This window comes from Mytilus edulis, chromosome 10, assembly GCF_963676685.1.
Source record: "Mytilus edulis chromosome 10, xbMytEdul2.2, whole genome shotgun sequence".
Taxonomy (NCBI): Eukaryota; Metazoa; Mollusca; class Bivalvia; order Mytilida; family Mytilidae; genus Mytilus; species Mytilus edulis.
Genome location: NC_092353.1, coordinates 67418502 through 67441651, shown reverse-complemented (window position 1 = coordinate 67441651; position 23150 = coordinate 67418502). Strand labels below are relative to the sequence as shown.

Genomic DNA, 23150 nt, shown 5'->3' with positions numbered 1-23150 from the left:
TTGATGTAAAGTTTCTTGACATTTTGTCAATTAAAATGTCCAAAATATTGTTTTTGTGAAAGAAATCCATGTTAGAGGGCAGAGAACGGTTAAGTTGGGGGAAAAAAGATGTTTTAATTAATTAAAGTTATATGAGGGCAGTGGTTATAGCTTTTTGAAATATTGTTTACATGCAATTTTATGAATAAAGAAATATATATATATATATATATACATACAACTCGTCTAAACATCAACCCAACAATGTTAGATCTGTAAATTTGCTTTCGCAAATTTTTGGTTCTTCCCTCGCCGGGATTCGAACCCATGCTACTGTGATATCGTGACACCAAATCGCCTGCACTGCAGCCGTCCCGCTAGACCACACGACCACCTGGGCTATATATATATATATATATATAATCTGAAACCCAAGATTTAAATTGGTGTACAAATCTATCGAGTGTTTTTTTTTTCATTAATCTAAAAGATCTATACTTTAAAACATGCACGTGAGTAGGTGTGTATGTATAAGAAGTTTCAATTTTACATCATATAGAAAAGATTCAGCGACAAAGAATTGACACTTTTCCCATTTAAATTACAAAGAATTATCCCTAATCTATTAAATTTTAAAATATTTGTCGATTGAAGCTGTTTAAATTAAAAACTACAGATTATCTGTCATCTTTTGAATGGAAATATTTACAAAATTTCAATGTTGTCAGTATCGCATTTGTACAAGAACTATTCCTTATTCTTTGTGAATCAAATTATTTTAAAAGTTGTACCAGTCAGGAAAAGAATTATACAACTCATTGGAATGAGATGGAAATTAAAATTACTGATCCGAAATTCTGCATGGAATGAAATGATGTAGTGAAATAGATATAGTAGTCTTTTTTGTGTATAAAATGTATAAAAAATAAAGTATTTATGTTAGCATTGCCCTTGTCGCTAGCATTTTATTAATCGTTAAAAGACAGATGGGAAACTCACATAACAAAAAAATATATATTTCAATAGATGCTTTATAAAAACTACGATAATGTTTCATTTTGATATGACTTTAGTCTACTGTGGGAAAACTTGCTGATTTTACAAGTCGTTTTTCATTTTTTTAGTATACATTATAAAAACAAAAAAGGAATAAAAGTGAGAGGTATTGGATACATTTTTTTTTTCTTAATATGAAAAATAGGTGAGTTCAATGTGCAAAGATTCATGTTAAGGACAAGAGTTGTATATTAATTAAAAACAAACTGAAGGCGAACTACAATGACCAAATGTACATGTAAACAAATAATCAGTTAATTTTCTTTTTTTATTTATATTTTGCTTAGTGATCGGAATTTTAATTATCATTAAATTGTCGATGAACATAAAAAACAAAACCTGTTAAATGGTATTCGATAAACAATCAATAGAAACTGTAGCATTTATAATCCATGCTGTGTTTGTCTACACAGCAAACACACTTATCAGCGTGCATTAGCCATGCTTAATTAATCCTGTAATTTATCATCATAATTTATCCATTGTTATCAATCATGCAATGTTAAATTCTACATCTAGTTGTTAAACTACATTTTGGGGGAATGGGTATAATCCAATAGCTATAAAATTGCAATATTTTAATTGTTTCTTTTTTATTCAGTATAAAAGGAAATTATTTCTTCAAAATGATATAAATTTATCTATCAACTCTTCAAAAGTAACTGGTTCATCATATTTTAACACAAAAACAAATACATATGAATAAACAATTGCTATTATTTATATTTATTATAACAAATTCTTCACTTTGTTACCTTTTTCTCGAAATGACTACTGATTGTAGCTTAAATACCAAAATTTATGACAAACGTGATGATTTTAATTTTCCTATAGTCAACTTTCCATTTCTGTGTAGCAACTTCCCCGCGGCACCAGCATATGGAGTATATGTGTTTCAATTGAAACGTTACTCTAGAGCTAGCTCAAAGTACGTTGATTTTGTTGAACGAGGAATACTGCTTTCTCAAAAGTTGCTAAGACAGGGCTATGAATAAATAAAATTAAGGTCATCACTCAAGAACTTTTACGGTCGCCATCATGAGCGGATTGGCCATTATGACAGAAGTGTGTCAGAAATCATATCTGATATTCTTCCTCAGTCATAATGACCTTCCATCATTACCGAACTGAAGAAAGAAATAACACGACGGGTGCCGTAAACGGTGCAGGAAATGCCTATCCTTCCGGAGAACCTGATTTCACACCATGTTTTTAGTGGAGTTAGTGTTGTTTCTTATTTATTATTTGTAACTATTGATGTAAATGTCTTTTTGTATTATGAGTCTTTGTTTACTCCTTGGTTTTGATTGTCATTGTCTTCATAATAACCGCCAATTGTTGAATAGCTTGAGATGCTGGGTTGTCATGTGTTCCTAAAGGGGCGGGCATACCAACAGATAATGGAAAGGTGTATATATACAAAGAACAAATCGGCTAGAACATCGACCGGGTTACGAATGTCCTCTTCTGCTTCACGGAGCACTGTAGCATTTGATTGTGTGTTCCAATGAATATCCTTTGGAAACCCCTGATTTGACGTATGTTTAAGCAAAAAGTAAATACTTTAAAAATGCAGACACTTTTCATGTGTTTGAACTTTTAATTTTGCTATTTGATAAGTAACTTTCCGTTTTGAATTTTCCTCTGAGTTCACTTTTTTATAACCATGTTTCGCTAATATTTTCGACTGTTTAAATACACCTGCTACAAGTGAACCAACACCTATCATTTCTTTTTGTAAACGTAAAATACGTGTTAGACATTTAAACATTATGTTAATCACTATGTCGTGTACAGAGTCGAAGGTATTTTGTGTGGACTACTTTATGTTGGTGAAACTCAACAAACGTTGAGTCAACACTAGTCTGAAAATAAAAATCCGCAATTCAGGTTTCTTTATAACCATTTTAATCGACCGGACTATGATCCTTCTTTATCTATGAATGAACTCATTCTCGAGAAAATGTATCACCACAACAAAAGCCCTATACTTAGTACTTCTTTCCGAAAAGATAGAGAAAATGACTGGATAAGGCACTTAGGTACTGCAATGCCATATTTTTGTATTCATAATATCAAAGGAATAAGAAATCTGTCATGTTCGGGCTGCAGTGATGTTAATGTAATGAGCTGATTTAATACTACTTTACGATACCAACGTATTGCAAAAAAATCACTATTGGCCTAATGTAACAAAAAAAGTCTTCCAAATCCAGATCGCCATCTTTGATGACCTTCTTTCACTTCTTCATCATCTTTTATGGTTACATTACATTCCTATTTTATTTTCACTGCCTATAACTTTTTTTAAATGTTTTAAAGATTGTGCACTTGACAAAGGATGCATGAATAAAATACATTTTCTCCGATATATAGACTTGTAATTTTAAATTTGTGATGTGGCTCTTTTCTGCCTTTTTATACAAGACTATGATCGGAAAAAGAAGGACGAAAGATACCAGAGGAACAGCCAAACTCATAAATCGAAAATACACTGGCAACGCCATGGCTAAAAGTGAAAAAGACAAACAGACAAACAATAGTACCCATGACACAACATAGAAAACTAAAGAATAAACAACACAGAACCTTTACATGAGGAAAAGAGGAAACTTCCTCCTGTTTATAGAGGAATTGATGCAATCAACAGCAGTAACGTTCTACAACACAGGAGGTATTTATAATCTAAACTTCCAATCTATTTTCAAAATCAGTCAAATCCTATTGTATCATACAGTTACACCAACACCATTTCATCCAAAATATCAATTGTAAACAAGCATTGAAGGACCTTCATTTTAACAATACCTTAAAACCCTCTGACATGCGACTGTTCTAATTAGCCTTATAGTTACAGCCCCTCTTGGCCATGCTATTACTGTGGACCTAAACATGGAATAAATGGGCATACGTCGTGTTCATTAAAATGTAACAAAACATTTAAGAAAATGATTGAATCGCCTTATTCCTCAACTTTTATTTATGAGGTACATGCCAATATTGAAACAAATATCCAAGTTGATAGTATTTCCTCACAGGATAAATAATTTTCTCTAAGGAAAAATTATGCAAATTCCTCTAAGGAAGAAAAAAGTCCATTGAGGAAAAAAATGTTTCCAATCAATGTCCCGGTTAAAAGTCTTAAAACGTCTTCGAACGTTGCTTTTTTTCTAAGACGACATAGCTTTGCACACTAGAGCGAGACTGACAGTAAAAACAGGAATTGTATGACTAAAGATAACACAATTTTACTATGCACGTGTTATAAAAATCCGTGATGAAAATACAAGGAAATTGAAGGTGAAAAAAAATCTCTCACATTCGGAAAACCAAAAATATGGAAACAGGATATTGAATATAACCTTTTTCCTAAAGGTTAAGAAAGTTTGTTTTCAGTGAATGTGTATGCATTCATTTAACAAATCAAATATCGTAAATTTAAGAGAGATCTAAAGTGTACCAATGAGTCATAAATCTTAAGTATCTATTCTTCATTATATCGTGTTTAAACCCTCCAGATTTCTCAACCTTCGGTTGTATAACATTTTTTATTTATATTTATACCCCTGCTTTAAAAAAAAAGGGGGGTATACTGGTTTACCTCTGTCTGTCCTTCCGTCAGTCCGTCCGTCCCATGAATAGTTTTCGTCGCATATTTCTCAGGAACTACAATACAAGGATTTCTGAAATTTGGTTTCAGGGTTTATCTAAGTCAGCTATACCGTGTGATTCGTTTTCAGATTGATCACTTGACAACTTCCTGTTTACCGAACACTTGTATGATTTTACACATGATAGCCAAGTTGAAAATTTTCGTCACATTTTTCTCAGGAACTACAATACAAGGATTTCTGAAATTTGGTTTCATGATTTAAATAAGTCAGCTATACCGTGTGATGCGTTTTCAGATTCATCACTCGACAACTTCCTGTTTACCGAACACTTGCATATTTTTACACTATTTTTATTATCCACTTGTGGCGGGGGTATCATCAGTGAGCAGTAGTTCGCAGTTTCACTTGTTTTTTCCATACTTAAATTGTTAAATTGCTTGAGTTTTAGAGTCTATGATATGACGCTAAATACTCTTAATAGTTGTTGTGGCGACAGATGATGTCATAAAAAGGGAAAAAAGACCTGAGAACGCCACTTGAATTTTCAAGAGACCCCCCCCCCCCCCTTTTTTTTTTTTTTTTTTTTTGCTCTGCATCCCTACTCGACTTTCCCCCTTCTTTCCCAGAATTTTTTTTATCGTTTTCATTGTTATATTTATAGATTGTCGTTGGTCCTTTTCTCGCTTAAGCCGGTCCGGCAAAAGTGAAAAATAACAATCGAGTTGAGATGACCAATGATATCGCTATTTTTCAAATGAAGAAGTTCATGCTTACTTTATAACGGCACGTGCGTTCTAAGTTTCTAGCGATAATTTTTCATTTCACTATATTTTGCTGAGAAAAATATTGCAAGTCAGTAAGGTCAAAGAAATATTTCGAAAATAGCGATAAATGGTATGATATACACAGCTACTTTTGCATAGGTACTATTTCTGTACTTAAGTACTGGAAATTTACTTTTAATATTTAGTACTATTTCTTTACTTTAGAATTATTGTTATGTTTAGATATATGTGTACTTAACATATTGGTACAAAAATAATACCAACAATGGTCACAGTATTCCATATTTGAACATCATAACTTTATGAGATTTGAAAAAGATAAACTTTTAAAATGATTAAAATAAAACCGTGCAACAAAAAATCAGGAGTACTTAAATTTCAAGTACAAATCAAGTACTGTAAAATTCAGGAACCTAAACATTACAATAATTCTTAAGTAACAAAATAGTACTGAATATTAAAAGTAGATTTCCAGTACTACAGATTTTTAGTACAGAAATAGTACCGTAGCAAAAGTAGCTGTATATAAAACATAAGACAAAACATCAGTTCAGACAGTACAAGAATACAATCCAGTGTCTACGTAAGAACACTAATTTGGCATATAACTTAGTGTACTTCGTAATAAACACCTAAACTAGGTACCATTTTGATGATCTTGTGACAACAAACTTCCTTAAATTAAAACTTCGATCTTTCTTTAACAAAAGTATAAGCTAGATATGCACTGTCACATTCCCATATCCAGTGAACCGAGAAATGTTGGCCAATTTAGAAAATTAGGAGATGTGGTATGATAACAAACGAGACAACTATCTACCAAAGTTCAAATTCAGTCGATTTAAGCAAGTTAAGCCTTCAACAACGAGAAAAAAATGCATACATGTACAGTCGGCCTTAAAAAAATCCTAACATGAAACATATGAAAATAAAAATAAAATTGAGAATGGAAATGGGGAATGTGTCAAAGAGACAACAACCCGACCAAATAAAAAACAACAGCAGAAGGTCACCAACAGGTCTTATGAAAGAATTGAATTAAGAAAACTAACGGCAAAATTTATAAAGCAATTTACAAAAAACAAATATGACAGACATGAACCAATTACAGGTTCCTGACTTGGAACAGGACAGTGATGTATCAGTACAACATCAGAAAAAAACTACAAAAATAAGTTGAACAAAGCCAAATCATCAGATCGATAGAAAACAGAAAAACATCTCACAAAAAAAACATAGACAGGACGTCGTATGGTTTCTATGCATTCATAACAGACTTATTAAGAAGGGATATAGTTACGAGACTGGTGTCAGGTTATTAAAGATTGCATATTTTGGCTTTACAGTTACTTGACTGTTAGTGTTGCTCTCCACCAATTGCAACTCATTCAAAATTTAGAACAAATTGCAATTTGTTTTAATAAACCAAATTGTTCAACTGGTCAGAATATTGAACAAATTGTTCAGTCAAAATGTGAAAGTGCAAGGTGATAAAATAAAATATACTTACAATCCTATAAGTCTTTAACTCCACTTTAATGATGCTGTGACAAAATTAGTTTATCAGTTTGTATAGTTATATTATAGTCATTTCAATGCTGAAGGGGAACTGTTTATTTCAAATTGCTATAAAATTGTCCAAACTAAGCTTTCATATAGTTTTTCTTTCTAAAAGTATTCTATATTTATAAGAATCAGATATCATTTTAAATAAAACACCATATACAATGTATTCAGTGAAATATGTGTGAAAAAACAATATGCTATGGATAAGTTTTCATGGGGAGATAACCTAAAATATTATTCTTTTGAATAAATACTTTTTGAAAGAAAAGTTATTATCTCCCCATGGAAAAACCTACAAACATTTATTGCAATTTTACACATATTTTATTGAATATGAAATGTTTTAACTCACATGTCTGATTCTTATAAATATAGAATACTTTTAGAAAGAAAAACTATATGAAAGCTTAGTTTGGACAATTTAATAGCAATTCAAAATAAAAAGTTCCCCTTCAGCATGGAAATGACTATAATATAACTATACAAACTGATAAAATAATTTTGTCACAACATCATTAAAGTGCAGTTAAAGTCTTATAGGATTGTAAGTATGTTTTATTTTATCACCTTGCACTTTCATGACTTGGCTGTGGATTTTCTACAGCAGTTGGTTCAAATTTCTGACCAGTTGAACAATTTGATTTTATAAAACAAATTGCAATTTGGTCAAAATTTTGAATGAATTTCAATTGGTGGAGAGCAACACTAACAGTCAAGTCACTGTAATATTGATTCACTTATAGGTTCTATGCATCGGAACTAAACACATTTATTAAAAAAAAACAGTTGTTGGCATGACACGGGTTATATTCTTCTGATATATTTTATGATAGTATGATACTAAACCCCTAACGGGAGGGATTGTGCCCGATTTTCATATGATGAAGACATAATCTTTCAATCAGTTTAATTGAGGTCTGGAGCTGGCATGTCAGTTAACTGCTAGTAGTCTGTTATTTATGTATTATTGTCAATTTATTTATTTTCTTTTGTTACATCTTCTAACATCGGACTCTGACTTCTCTTGAACTGAATTTTAATATGTGTATTGGTGTGCGTTACTTCTTCAGTGGCTAGAGGTATAGGGGAGGGTTGAGATCTAATAAACATGTTTAACCCCGCCGCAATTTTGCGCCTGTCACAAATCAGGAACCTCTGGCCTTTGTTAGTCTTGTGTGACTTTTAATTTTAGTTTCTTGTGTTTAGTATGACGTCCATTATCACTGTACTAGTAAACATATTTTTAAGGGACCAGCTGAAGGAGGCCTTCGAGCGTGGGAGTTTCTCGCTACATTGAAGACCCATTGGGGGCCTTCGGCTGTTGTCTGCTCTATGGTCGGGTTGTTGTCACTTTGACAACTTTCCTATTTCCTTTCTCAATTTTATTCATAAAAACAAACAAAAAGCACATATATGAGAGTACTCCCAGTTACTGACAAATAGTTTGAAGCCAAGAACAATTCAAAATGAATTTATTAAAATTCCAATCAGTGCACATCCAACATTCGATGTCTTTTAAAAATAATTTACATGTACAGCAATGCCAAAATATAGTGATCGATCGATCGATTGTAGTACCTTGTATGTGCATATGCGTACTGTACATGTATAACAGTAATAATTGGTATGCTTTTAATTTACTGATAGCAAATCAATATTCATACCAATGAACAATAATCAAAGACCTTTTAAATTTATCCTAAGGATTAATAAGTGTATCCGGATTGTAACTTCATTTCCGGAATCGGTAATTAATATCACTGTAAAAGTTAAAATGTGATACTTCGTGTGATATAAGACTTTTACAGGTATCAACCCAATCGTGGTAACTTTCGAAGAACTCTCTTCATTAATAAGGAACATGATTAAGAAGTGAGTTCATTTTTATATGACCACAAACTGTTCGAAACAAAAAACGTCAACCTAATACGGGACAACATATACTTAGACGAAACGGTCTCCCACTCTCACAGACACGACATAAACAGCATTGAACTCGATATATTATAGCCAAAACACAAGAATAATCAAAATGATAATGAACATTATTTAGTTAAAGAGTGAGCATTGATAAGAAAAAATGCTATCGTTTACCCTATTAGGCATTGGCAGTACATGTACTTCATGGTAAATTTCATACAGTAGGGTAAAACAGAGAAACAAAATGCAGATTTATAAATAATACTGCATATGACAGAACACAAAAAATTGTCAAGCAAACGCAATACGAATTTTTTGAACAAAACGAAATTGAGATGAATCCTTCTGCCAACGAAAATATTTTGATAAATGTCCAATAAGTTATTAACCTTTAACAAAGATTATTTGGCAACGAAGTTGCTAGAAAATCGCAAAAAAAAAAATGACAAATACAAAAACTGTTTGAAAAACCTTTATAAAAAAAATCTTGTTTATCGTAAAGCTTCAAAAGGTATTAATAATCTAATGATTTATACATGCTGATTGTGATGTGATGTTCTTAACACATGTTTAAACAAGAGTCTCTGTACTCGGGGCGTTATTCTGTTTGTTTGTTTGAATAGAATGCAGATTGACATTATGCCTTGTGTCGTTTGGTTTGTTGTCGTTATTGATAGTATGTTGCAACGAAAATGCATTTGATGAATCGCCACGTAATGCTGATTCGCTTGCACAAACGTCATTGTTTGCTACGAAACACCTGATGTCTCCCCTCTGATCATTCATAGCGTTTTCTGAATGTAAACTATCATAAGATGGTGGTTCGGTGGGTGGACTATAGTCTGGTAATTTATTTGAAACAACAACGTCATACGGTGGAGGATCATTGTTATAAACGGTAAACAGGTGAACTTCACTCGAATTGCTCGCACTCCTTGACTGGCGTTGCAGTTGATTTCGTCGTCGGCGTCGTTTGCAAAGTGGAATCAAAATTACTGTCATTACGATCAATATTATAACCAAAGCTCCGAGGATTGTCCCACCTACAAAAGATTTGGACAATTCATTAAACATGTTAAACTCATTACCATTGAGCTCATATAAAAAAAAACACAGTTCTTGTATGTTCTCGAAAGAAAAATTCAATTAAAACTGACACCAATGTTGGTGATATTTCTATTATCTCAAGTATTGTTTATTACTTACTTATAGTTATTGATGAATTTCCTCCTGTCCTGCAATCTGAAACATCAAAGGTCAAAACTATAGTCATATTTATAGTCTTTGTAATAACATTGCAAAAAAATGGTTAAGACACATATGCATGGTGGTCACACGGTAAAATAGTTTAATATTGCCGAACAAGAAAGCAAAAACGTCAGTAAAAACATTCCAAAAATTTCATTAATTTTCATCATAAACTTTATTGAAATTGGTAGTATTTGTAAGAGTGCGTGAAGTATTTCAATTTGTCAGATTTCAGGAAGAAACAACAATTCCGAATAAGTGAGTGTATTTTATTTTTTTGGGTGATTGAACGTTGACCGAACCACATACTAAACATTTGTGCAAAATCAACGGTTTTACAAACCTATAAAATAACAAAGATAAACACAATCAATTCTTATGATTTCATTTAAGGTGGTACCTAACACTACAGGGAGATAACTCTGTAAAATCAGCAGAACATTTTAATGACATTGTGTTCATATTAAGCTTCTCAATGATCAAAATAACTGTTTGTCAAACTGCTATTTAACCAGTGTAACTTTTCTGATTAAACGGTTGGTTGAATTTTTTTGCAATTTTTATATTTTTGTCAAAGGGTCAAAGTAAATACTTTGTCAAAATTTAAAGAAAATTGAACGAGCCAAATTAATTTTAGTTAAAGTGTTAGGTACCACCTTAAATCTACTGTAGAACTATGACATTATCACGCTTTCCGTTTTGTTTACTTTGAATTGTAGTGCCGATTGTAATGGGAAGCACGTGCATTCGTCGATATTAAATCTAATCGAGATTACAATTTGAATCCATCTCGATTGTTGTCAGCAAATCAAATGTTCGGCTTCTTTGCTCATATGCCATTTTGTGCTTCTTTGTTACATATTTGTATGTTTGGTTTTTTTTGTGATTAAGATTATACATGTAACACAATGTTAACTGTTGTATTTTTGACATGTTTACCTATTATGTCTGTTTGTTTTGTTCGCGCATCGTTGTCAATATAATGGATGCAACTGTCAAACAAGTGAAAGGTATAGCTGGCTATAATACCAGGTTCAATCCACCATTTTCTGCATAAGAACATGCCTGTACCACGACAGGAATATGACAGTTGTTATCCATTCATTTGATGTGTTTGAGCTCTTGATTTTGACTTTGGATTACGGACTTTCCGTTTTGAATTTTCAGGAGTTCAGGAGTCAATTTCACAAAAAAACTTACGACTAAGATTGATCGTAACTCATGAACAATTCAGTATACTTAAGATCAATCTTAGTCGTAATTTTTTTTTTTTGTGAAATCGACTCATATTTTTGTGATTTCTTATGCATTATGATACATGTATATTTACATGATAGTTAATTCGTTGTCGAGCTCTAATAATGTGATATTTGCATTACATACATTATGTGAGATTCGTGCCGATTGACCTATTTTGGAACGAACATTCATAATTTAATTCAATTTTCATGAATAGGACAGAAAAGAAAACGGGCATTTGAACTGTAATACCTTTTTTTTCGTATATATATATATATATATATTCATTTGAATTATCAGTTAATGTTCAATACATACCAGACACAGCATCATGTAATACATTAACTGTAAACATACAGGTCCCGATATTTCTGGACCAGTCTGTCGCATTGTAGACCAAGCAGTGCAATCCAGGGGAAAGTTTCGTATTATTGAACTGATTCGGGTCATTTTTATGCGAAACTCCCACATTGTCCGTCACCGTTGGTTCAGTCCATGTTACATTTTCTCCAAATGAAACAATTTGGTTATAAGGACAGTTCTCATACACTGGTGGGTAGATATCTATATTTTAAAATAATGCAATTTAATGGTTTTTACATGTCTTGGAAACTGTGGTCTTAAGGAACATATAAACTGTATGGTAGACGTCATCAAACTAGTTTAACACGCCGTGATCTGTATGTTCCTGTCCCATTTCAGGAGCCGGTGAATAGTATTTTGTTGCTTTGTAACTTATTTGTTTACGTTCATTAGTTTGTCCATAAATTATGCCGTTAGTTTTCTCATAAGCAAAGTTTTACATTAGTTTCTTTTTATAGCTGATTATGCGGTATGGGCTTTTCTAATTGTTGAAGGCTGTACGGTGACATAAAGTTGTTATTTTTTTAGTTAAGTGGTCTCTTGTGAGACTTGTCTCATTGACAATCATACCACATCTTCTTATTTTCATACAAGACTATGTTATACGTATGCATATTAAGAGAAGATTTCATCTTAAAAAATGAGATTCAAGTACTGTGTATTTTGATACAATCTTTCCAAATAAATCTAAATTTATAGTATTGGCATGTCCCATGATAAAAGACTTGTTTGATTTAAAAGCATATAATCCAAACCTTTTATGACAACTGAGAAGTGACAAATTGTTCTATTTCCATAAGCATCCTTTTCACTGGTAGCGGTAACATTTTCATAGGGTGTAGAACATCGACAATGCTGAAATTCGTCCTTCGATATGCCTACATAAAGGGAACTCCCTTTCCAGTCTTGGGCATGGAAGTGTTTTCTTGATAAAAATCCGACATTACGTGTTGTACCAATATAAACTGGTATGTGTTCACCAAGTCTTGGACAGCCTATCATTGTAGGTTCTATAGAAAAAGAAGACAGTTTTAAAAACTTCACTATGACATATAGTCTAGCTTTAACTTTGACATGAAGTCTTTTATGTTCGAATATTGAAAGCCTTACAATTTCAAAACTTTTTTTCAAGAATGTGAATCAGTAAACTTATTTTTCAGTATTGCATGATGCTACTAAGACTGTGTGAATCAATTAAAAGCATACAACGAAAAACTTCCGTAATTTATTTATGAAATCTTTTACATTATTTTTTTTTTTTTTTTTTTTGTGAGAAATTTGAAAATGAAGAAAATTGATATGAAATACACTTGATTTCTTTGTAAAAAAATGTTCTTCTTCAATTCAAAGTTATTGTCAGTTTGAAAAGTAGTCTGCTTAAACCGATGCTTATAGTTATAAAAGGTACCAGGATTATAATTTAATACGTCAGACGCGCGATTCGTCTACATAAGACTCATCAGTGACGCTCAGATCAAAATATTTATAAAGCCAAACAAGTACAAAGTCGGAGAGCAATGAGGACCCAAAATTCCAAAAAGTTGTGCCAAATACGGCTTAGGTAATCTATGCCTGGTGTAAAGAAAATCCTTAGATTTTCAAAAATTTAATAGTTTTGTACACAGTAAAGGAGTAGGTCCAGTAAGACCCCTTTTTGGCCCCAAAATATAGCAGTTTTACAAAATTGTTAAAATGTAAACTTTTAGTTATTTACTGGACAGTAGAATGCTTCTGCTACATGAATATGGGCTGTTTTTGACAATACAATGCACATATATCGGGTACTAGCACCATTAAGTCATGCTAAATTACTGAAATCTTCACAATTCTAGCATTTTAGTTAAATTTTAGACGGTTTTCGTGTGAAACGAAAGTGGCCGCATTCGTGTTCATCCTTAATATTGAAATGTGAGTTGTATTTTATGATAATACATAACATATATAAAGGTTGAGGATGAACACGGATGCGGCCACTTTCATTTTTGACAAAAACCATCTGAAAAGTGACATTTTTCGCCATATTTAGTAGATTTTTCATATTTGAGCTTGAATCGGGTCGTTTTTAATGACTAAATCAGTTAAAATCTTTCACATAAACTAATTGATTCAAATGAAATAGACACATAAATGTTTAAAAAGTGGTCAAAATCTTTCGTAAGATGAACCTGAAATTTGAGGCCAAAATCGGTCCTTACCGGACCTACTCCTTTATAAAAATGACCATATAATTGATATTCATGTCAACACCGAAGTTCTAAGAGTCGTCTCAAGCTTGCAGTGAGGTAAGAGGTTTTTTTTTGTTGCTCCGTGTTGAAGTAACCATAATGACTTTTCGATGAAGTATATAAATAAAAGCGCTGTTTATTAGTACTTATTTTTGTGTGTTGTACATTTACTAATTTTGAGACATGGATGGATCACCCGATATCGTTTCTTTTCTTTTATGGAAAAACAGGATTTTCAAACCCCTCGTTAACTTTTCTGTGTTATATACTAGTATATCTAAAGAATTATATATAATTCAAACATAAGATATATACATGTATTGATATAACCCGAATATGTCAGTCTTTCCCCGTAATTGATCTCCTCTATTGGCGAGACGCAATCGTAGCTCAGCAGCGACACGTAACGATTCTGTTTAGACTAAGTACTATTATACTTGCTATAAAAATATTACAACTCACTTTTGTAATCTGGTGGCAAACCTAAAATAGTTAAAAATGTAATGACATCTCAACTAAAACAGTTTAAAATGTAATTATACTTAAATTAAAACAGTTTAAAATGTAATTATATTTAAACTAAAACAGTTTAAAATGTAATTATATTTAAACTAAAACAATTAAAATATTTAATGACATCGCAACTGAAACAATAAAAATGTAATGACATCTTATTAAGAGTAATAGCATTTAAACTAAAACAATTCATAAAAGAGGTAGGGCCAATTTGTCGTGAATTTTTTTCACAGAAGGGCCAATTTCAAAAAGTGCCGACGGAATAGAATTTACTATAAAAACAAAAAATAAAAATGCTTTTTGATCAAAATGTCGATTTACATATATTATGATATGTGTGATAAATAGTTAATTTAACCCTCAAAAAGGATGAAAGTCCAATATGCGGAATTTAGGGTGTTTTTAGGTGGGGAAAACGGACATTTCAAACCAAAAAAAAAGTTATGCTTTTTGAGACTGTTGTAATTTATACTACTTTTTCCCTCAAAAATGAAATTGGTTTTGGTGTTTCCGTATTACATGAACAACAACTTTTTTATGAAAAAATTGTAACATCGCTAAATTGTACTGATATAGCTCCTTAATAAAACATAGTCAAGCGTCGCCGTGGCTCCATCAGTAGAGCATAGAACCACTCATCAAAGATTGTTTTGAAGATAAGGTTTGAATCTCGCTTAGACTTTTCGCATTTTTTGTGTTGTTATATTAAATTTTAAAGTTTCTATCATATTTTTTCAGATGTTGGCTTAATTCATAGAGTCATTCTGGTTCATTTTGACTATATAGTATACTAGTATATCATTTTTTTAAAGAAAAAATAATGTATCGCTTATTGTGTGCATTCCTATGACTGTCCATACTCTTAACTTACTTTCTATCCATGTGTTTACATTTATTACATATATGCAATGAACAACTGTCGTCAAACTGATGTAGGTGCTTGTACATAACCAATAACACGAGAAATTATTATATAAAGCAATGAAGCCCAAATGCTGCGTGTGTAATGTAATATACACATAACTTAAAATGAGGCCATTGTATACAAGTTTCAAAACAACACAAAGTTCACAAACAATATTTCGAAATCTTTTTCGAACATGGTATTATATGTAACAAATGCAGTCAACAGCAATTTTGTCGCAAATTCACTAACTGTGTAGATACTAGTACTGACATTTTTACCACCGTCCCTGTATGGCACGCCGTTATTATATTTATTCAATTTCGAGATATCTTATTTAGTTAAATAAGATAACTTATAAACTAATTGAGATATCTTAATAACAAAATGAGATATCTTATAAATTAATTGAGATATCTGATTTATTAAATAAGATATCTTATATATGAGCCAGTCCATGCGAAAAGGTACAAAAACGAAATTCTAAAAAGTGTGCATAATTATTGGTAGTAGACTTGTTATTTATAAAACACATTACCTTTCCTCATATCCTTAAGCTGTGAGCTACACGCACCTGCAAGTGTTGAGACCCCCCCCCCCCCCCCACACACACACACACTTTTAGTTTTATCAAGATTTTTAATGAATTTCATATATTTCAATCATTTTCAAAGTACAGTTTAAATGGCTTGATTTGCCAATTGATAATGTTAACCCCGGTAGCAGTGGGGATAAGGTTCTCGCTTACGATGCTGATATCAATGCAATCAGACCGGGCAACGGTTCGAATCCCGTGCATTGAAGGTTGATTTATATAATATTAAATAACTTAACTTAACATAATATAAAATAACTTAACTTAACTTAAATTTCAATTTCTAAAACACAAGCGGTCATAGTTTTTGTATGTTCCCTCATGTTTTAATGTTGTCTTACTTTCCTTAAACCGGTAAAACTGAAGAAAATTATTGACTTTTGTCTCTCTAGTGTCGTAAAATTTAAAGTTTCTAGTCGGTATAGCATTAGTCCGGGGAACAAATGATTGCACACTTGCTCAAATACCAAAACTTCAGATATTTCTACGTCTTTTGCTGTTTTAATTGACAAAATTGGGATAGAAATGACAATCTTATGAATGTTTACATTTATGAAATTTTTTCGGATAAAATCATTTTTCGAAAATATCATAACAAACTTTGATAACGTGTCCTGTAAAGTTTATCAAAAGGACTTTTTGTACCTTTTCGCATGGACTGGCTCATATTAAATAAGATATCTTATTAAAATGTTTATAAAGATATCTTATTAAATATATAAGATATCTTATTTAAAATATAAGATATCTCTATTAATTTATAAGATATCTTATTAACTATATAAGATATCTTTTATATAGTTAATAATAGAGATATATTATTTACTTAATAAGATATCTCCATAAGTTAATAAGATATCTCTATCAGTTTATAAGATATCTCTATTAATTAATAAGATATCTTATAAAGTATGTATTTAAAAGAAATCTTTATAAAAAAAGTAAGATATCTTACATACTTTATAAGATATCTTACATACTTTATAAGATATCTTATTTACTTTCAAATTAAATAAGATATCTTATAAAAATTAAAGATATCTTAATACTTAATAAGATATCTTGTTAAATAAATAAGATATCTTCAAATTAGAATAAATATAAAAACGGCGTGCCATATTCCTGCACCGGTACCTAAGTCATCAGAAAATAAAACAACACAACAGAACAAATCAATTACACTAGTACTACAAATCGTGATTGTAGGTAAAGCATCAAGAAGCTATTGCATCTGTATCACAACGAAGGGCCTGTTTGTTAAAATGCGAGAAAAGGCCATATAACACGCGTACGTGTTAGTAATACACGGTGTTCTATGACCAACTGATGTAAGATGTTCTCCGGTTAAAAAACATATTATCTTATCTTATCTTATAGACAATAAAACCTTAAAAGACCAGGACAAAAAGTAACAGATATACATATACTCAAAATGAGAAAAACCGCATCCCATTTGATTTTTGTCTATATTATTTGGCTTGTTGACAAGTTACGTGGTATGTAGACCAAATAATCTGTCGTTCAAAAACTTTTTTTTTTGGCTGGTGCTTTGTCACAAAAGCACCAACTAAAAATAAAAAAGCCTTTGAACGACAGATTATTCGGTCTACGTGGTATGGTACCTTATGCGCATAAAAGGTGTTAACAATTAAACAAAGTCAATATAAAAAAACCTATCTTATCGAATGAAAAGAATTCACGGCAAAATGGCTCTAGCTCTTTCTACAAGCTTTTCTATGTTTAAAAGGCTGTTACTTTTCAGAAATTTTATCGTATATTTAAGTATCTTTGTTTTCATAGTGTTTGTTTATTTTACACCCACACCCCGAGTCTAATAAAATGAAATGAAGATGCCCCACTTTTTTATGCCACTCATGGCATTGGGTTTTCAAATAGAACCACACAAATATAAATTGTATAGCATACCAAGTTTACATACATTGTACTAAAGGCAAATATCAAATCCATATTCCCTAACATGTACAAAACAAATAATGATCTTACTTGAGACACAGTGACCGTCATCATCTGGAGTCCACCCTTCACAACACCTTGTTTCGCAAGTATAGCCTGTACTACTGACGTCATTTAAATATGAGCACATATTTTTATCATTACTGTTATTCTCACAAATTGAGTCTCTGAAATTTTAAAGAACATTCCTTTACACCCAGTGGCAAACATTTCAAGTAAATTCTTCGTTTCTCGTTTTTTATATACGATGTAGATTATACCGTTGTTTTTCCTGTTTGGGTTGTTTAACACTATTCATTTTTTGTGCCATTTATAGCTTGCTTTTCGGTGTGAGCCATTGTTCCGTGTTGAAGACCGTACTTTGACCTACATATGTATAATGTTTACTTTTACAAATTTTGACTTGGATTAATGTTGTCTCATTGGCACTCATACCACATCTTCTTATATCTATTTCACCAAAACGGAACTGTAAAGACAGCCACATTCACCAAAGAAAGGTCATCTTTGCCTGATCGAGTTGCGGTACCTTAGTTTCATAAACTAGTCAAATCACAGGTTACAACTTATCTAATGTATGTAGTACACAATATGGTGTACATTTAATCAAAGATTTGTATAGTATTACTATACAAATCCTTGATTTAATGAAAACTGAGCGTTTTTATTAAAAGCGATTGAGATTGGTTTATGTTTGTACAACCACAATCAAACCACTGAAGGAGCAACCATTTAACTTCAAAGGGGGTTATGAATTTTTAATTTTTTTGTTCGAGTCAGAAGAGGTTTTTCGCGCAAAGCGCGATAAATTTTATTTAGGTTTTCAACGTCAATTTTCAAGTCACGGTAATTTTTTTCTTCAATATATTGTTTTACACTATAAGGTATGGGAGATTTAATCTGGATTCAGAATATATTATTTTTGTCATCCGCTTGACCAGAATTTTTTTTTCTTTCATCAAATTCGGGATCAGAATATTTCTTAGTACTCCCCTCCCCCTTTTTTCCCCTTTGAAGTTTAATAGTCGTTCCCTCATAACCTACCGTAATGTTTACTGACGTGGTGACTCATTTAAGCTCTACAAGTAAATGACATTGCGGAAATGGTATGGACGGCTACTGAATTGTAAAATAATAGTTCAAATAAATAACTATGGATTTAGCAGTTGTTTATAGCTAACTAATTATGTGTCTTCTTACCTTGCAACTGATGTTTGGAATAAAAGAAAATATACAAGAAAAGTGCCTGTCAGTCTCAAATAAGGACTAAAACAACGGATAGCTTCCGACATGTTTACGACAGTCATACTTCAGTAAGAAAGTAATAAAAGAATGTTATAAAACTACAATGTTTACAATATGTTTGCTATATTATTGTAAAAATCACAGGTAAAACATCGATGCACGTATACCTGTGACAGTGTTACGTGACCCATAGAAAAATGTATTATAAAACGTTAATATTTATCACGACACATCAATCGGAGGATCATCTGTTATTTGTTTGGTAAACAATTATCAACTATCTCTACATGCTCTATATATAATTTAAATCTAAGGTATGATGAATAAATTATGTTTTGGAGGCTACGGTTGTTTATTATGTTTATTTAAGAATTGAATGCTTCTTTTTGTAAATTTATTGGGGTGTAAAGGCGTTGACCGAAGTACATTTTGTATGAAGCGCTTCCGCGCTTCATTCATTCTAAAAATGTACGCACGGTCAACGCTTTTACAACCCTATAAAGTAACAAAAAGAAGCATTCAATACTTATAATTACATTTTTTAGCTATGATCATGAAAACACGAATTTTATATATTTTATTATTCAATTCACCTGTGCACTTTATTGTTGGAGCACGTGTTATCATGAGTGAAAAGTTGTGTTGAGCAATGCAACTGCTTACGGAATAACACGTGATGTGCAGTTAGCCAATCAGAATAAAATATTATAATGAAACATACATCTAATGTAATTATTAGATGTTGAAGTCTCATATAAAAGGAACTAAAAAAAAATCCAAAGGAACTAAAAAAAAAACGAAAATCACAAAAATACTGAACTCCGATGAAAATTCAAAACGGAAGTCCCTAATCAAATTGGCAAAATCAAAAGCTCAGACACATTAAACATTTTAAACAATGAACAACAGCTGTTATATTCCTGTCTTAAATTGGTATAGGCATTTTCTTTCGTAGAAAATGGTGGATTAAACCTGGGGTGGTATTCTCGAAGCTATCTTAGGATTAGGACGTGTCCTAAGACCATCTTATGACAAGTCTTTGTCCTAAGTCGTGTTCCCGAAGCTCTCTTAAATTAGGATATATTACATTTTTAGTCCCAACTTTAGGACACCTTATTAATTAGGTGTCTTACGATCCTCATAATGTTATCCTAGCTTTGTGCTTGCTATTTTCTAAAAAAAAAAATTAAGTGAGGATGAAAATGAAATGAAACGCACCATCGGTTATTAAGAATACATAAGTTGTGCTTGATTTTAAACTTTGATGACACTATACAAATTCAATATTCTATTTTTAAAACAAATTATTTTTCAGTTTAAATCACAATCCTTTTTGATATTATTTTATAGTTTCGTAAACAATTTAATTAATATCGTTAATAAATGATACATCAAACAATTAGTTTAGCAATTTAAAACTTTGCACATAGGATGACGAAGACGCCCTAACATAAGATGCGTCTGAGTTATCTTCGAGGTTCTGGTTTATAACTAGCTAAACAATCGTATAAAATTCCATTTTACAACGATGTGTGACCAAAACAACATAGTTGTACATAATTGGTATAAATGTCAAAAATAGGGGTACAGCAATTATTATCTTAATCACTATAAAACAAACAGATATATAAACAAACATTTACCGACCGTGCAAAGTCACCATGACACAATAAGACAATGGCGGGATGTATAAATACAGAGCCACGCCATGTGTAACAAAGAAACACAAAAAGGCATACAGAAACAGTATTTTGGCAAAAATGAAAAACACGAATACAAAAATTTTCATAGAAAATGACACAATGACGGAATGTATAAGTACAGAGCCACGTCAAATGAATAACCTCAAAAGAACAGACAGAATAGTAAAATGTAGAACAACAAAAAGTAATCTAACTGAGGCGAACAACTTCACACGGATAAAGATAGGTAGCGTCGACAGTCAAATCAAGATTATAGCCTGTCATCCTGACCCAAACGTATACTTCATCTACTGTCGAGCAGTGAACCAGAATCCCAGGCTTCAGCTTATGATTCAGTACTGTGGACCCTTTGTCTAAAATGACGGCGCTTCCACCTCAAGATTTACTCTGAGTGAAAACACACCTGCGCATCTGGTTTATTTTTTATGGCATAGCATGCCCTAGATAAATAAAACCAATGCATTTTATGTTTTAGAAAATTTAAAACTGAACTGTTGAGTTTCACTTGATATGGTCCACTCAGGTACACAGTTGAAATTACCAATTATTGTCAGGTATCTAATGCCAATCTAATGAAAATACAAGCGAGCTGTTCTTCAGGAATTTATAGATTCACAAAACTGCCAGTTAAGTTGTAATTATCGTCGTGTTTGCATAACGATAACTTACCTAGGATGCTGTTCGTTTTACTATTTTACTTGTAAAGATAATGTTATATAGTTACCAAAACCTTAATTTGACAAAACCTTGAATCATTATAATATTTGTATTTATACGTGTAAAAAGTAAGATCACAAAAATACTGAACTCCGAGAAAAATCCAAAACGGAAAGTCCCTAATCAAATGTTAAAATCAAATGTTCAAATACATCATAAGAATAGATAACAGATGTTGTATTTCTGACTTGGTGCATGCATTTTCTTGTGTAAAAAAAATAATACATTTGAATCAGATTGTCTTGTTACATTAAGTAAAAAATAAGAAGATGGGATATAATTGCCAACTCTAAACCAGAGACTGAATGACACAGAAGCTAGCCACCATACTGCCTTCAACAATGAGCAAAACAATATTATTTGTCATTTAATTCTGCTCCATTTGGATGACTCATAAAGTAAGATGAAATTTATGTTGCCATGATTATGTCGTTTTCTAGTATTGAGTCAATACTGCTGCTGATGGACTATTATTCCACAAGAGTATTATCAGCTCAGTAGTCATTCTTCGATACTGACATGATCTACTTATTAAAGTCATAAGAAACCTCAAATAAAAAAAAAATATGCATATGTTTTTTTTATAAGTAAATCGATAGTTTTCATTATACAACTTAATATGTACATATACTTTTTCTGAGGAAAATTCTTTAATTCGTCCACATTTAGAAGAAGTTTACTTATTTTTAATTGCATTCCTTGCAGGAAGCAATTCGCCGACATATTTTCCGTATTCATAGTGACCTGAGCGTAACCCTCCTCGTAAAAATCCGGTGGTCGCAATACGCATGGATCTGTCATTAAAATAAACAATTCTCTGATTGTATATGTTAAAAACGTGCTCAATACCCATGCTTTTTGTTATTTGTTTACTATAAGGTGACAATCGGTAAACTTCGGCTTCAAAACACGGCATTTAATGAGCAGTATTTGTTAAATCATAACAGACAGAGAGAAAAAAAAATGATGATTATACGTTATATTTGCGTAAAAAATGAGAAAATCGTGCACAGAGGACTAAGTTTATGATATATACATGCATTGGTAAAAGAATTGGATACACATTTTTTTTCACCACTCACTCGTTTCATATGACTTTAAGTAAAATCGGACTAATGAGTTTAACTCATAACGTTGCCGCGTATTTTAACGTCCATGACTTTCAAATGTTTAGGTTTGAGCGTTTCTGGTGAAGAAAAATCCAAAAAGGCGCTTCCATGGAATTTATTAATTAAAATGGAGAATGGAAATGGGAAATATATCAAAAAGGCATCAACCCGATCAAAGAACAGACATCAATTAATTTAATTATTTATTTCATTCAGAGATGGTTTTATCAATCCGGCCACAAAAGTGAGGCATAGCATCCTTCATTCCGTAGTCAATATTCAGTCTGTGTATAAAGTTTTCAACCCATCAATACTTTTTCTGTCTTCGTTCATGCGCGTAGCTACGTTTACGTCAAAACGCCCGGGCGTACACTTGAATTTGGCAAATAAAA

General features: G+C 31.8%; 1 protein-coding gene across 1 annotated transcript; it reads right to left on the bottom strand.

The window, feature by feature from the left end:
• Positions 1-9378: 9378 nt before the first annotated feature.
• LOC139491727 (uncharacterized) lies at positions 9379-19380 on the bottom strand. Its single transcript, XM_071279558.1, has 7 exons — positions 19185-19380; positions 18015-18151; positions 14458-14478; positions 12526-12780; positions 11726-11971; positions 10127-10162; positions 9379-9963 (listed from the first exon to the last, which is right to left on the bottom strand). Exons 1-7 carry the CDS (start codon positions 19289-19291, stop codon positions 9491-9493), a joined length of 1275 nt encoding a protein of 424 aa, XP_071135659.1. The 5' UTR covers positions 19292-19380; the 3' UTR covers positions 9379-9490.
• Positions 19381-23150: the final 3770 nt, after the last annotated feature.

Excerpts from the sequence above, each read along its gene's own strand:
- LOC139491727 (XM_071279558.1), bottom strand. The coding sequence starts at position 19,291 with ATGACTGTCGTAAACATGTCGGAAGCTATCCGTTGTTTTAGTCCTTAT. Across the intron at positions 12,781-14,457 it reads TTTGCCACCAGATTACAAAA|AACCTACAATGATAGGCTGT; the intron begins GTGAGTTGTAAT and ends CTTTTTCTATAG. Across the intron at positions 9,964-10,126 it reads AAATTCATCAATAACTATAA|GTGGGACAATCCTCGGAGCT; the intron begins GTAAGTAATAAA and ends AATCTTTTGTAG.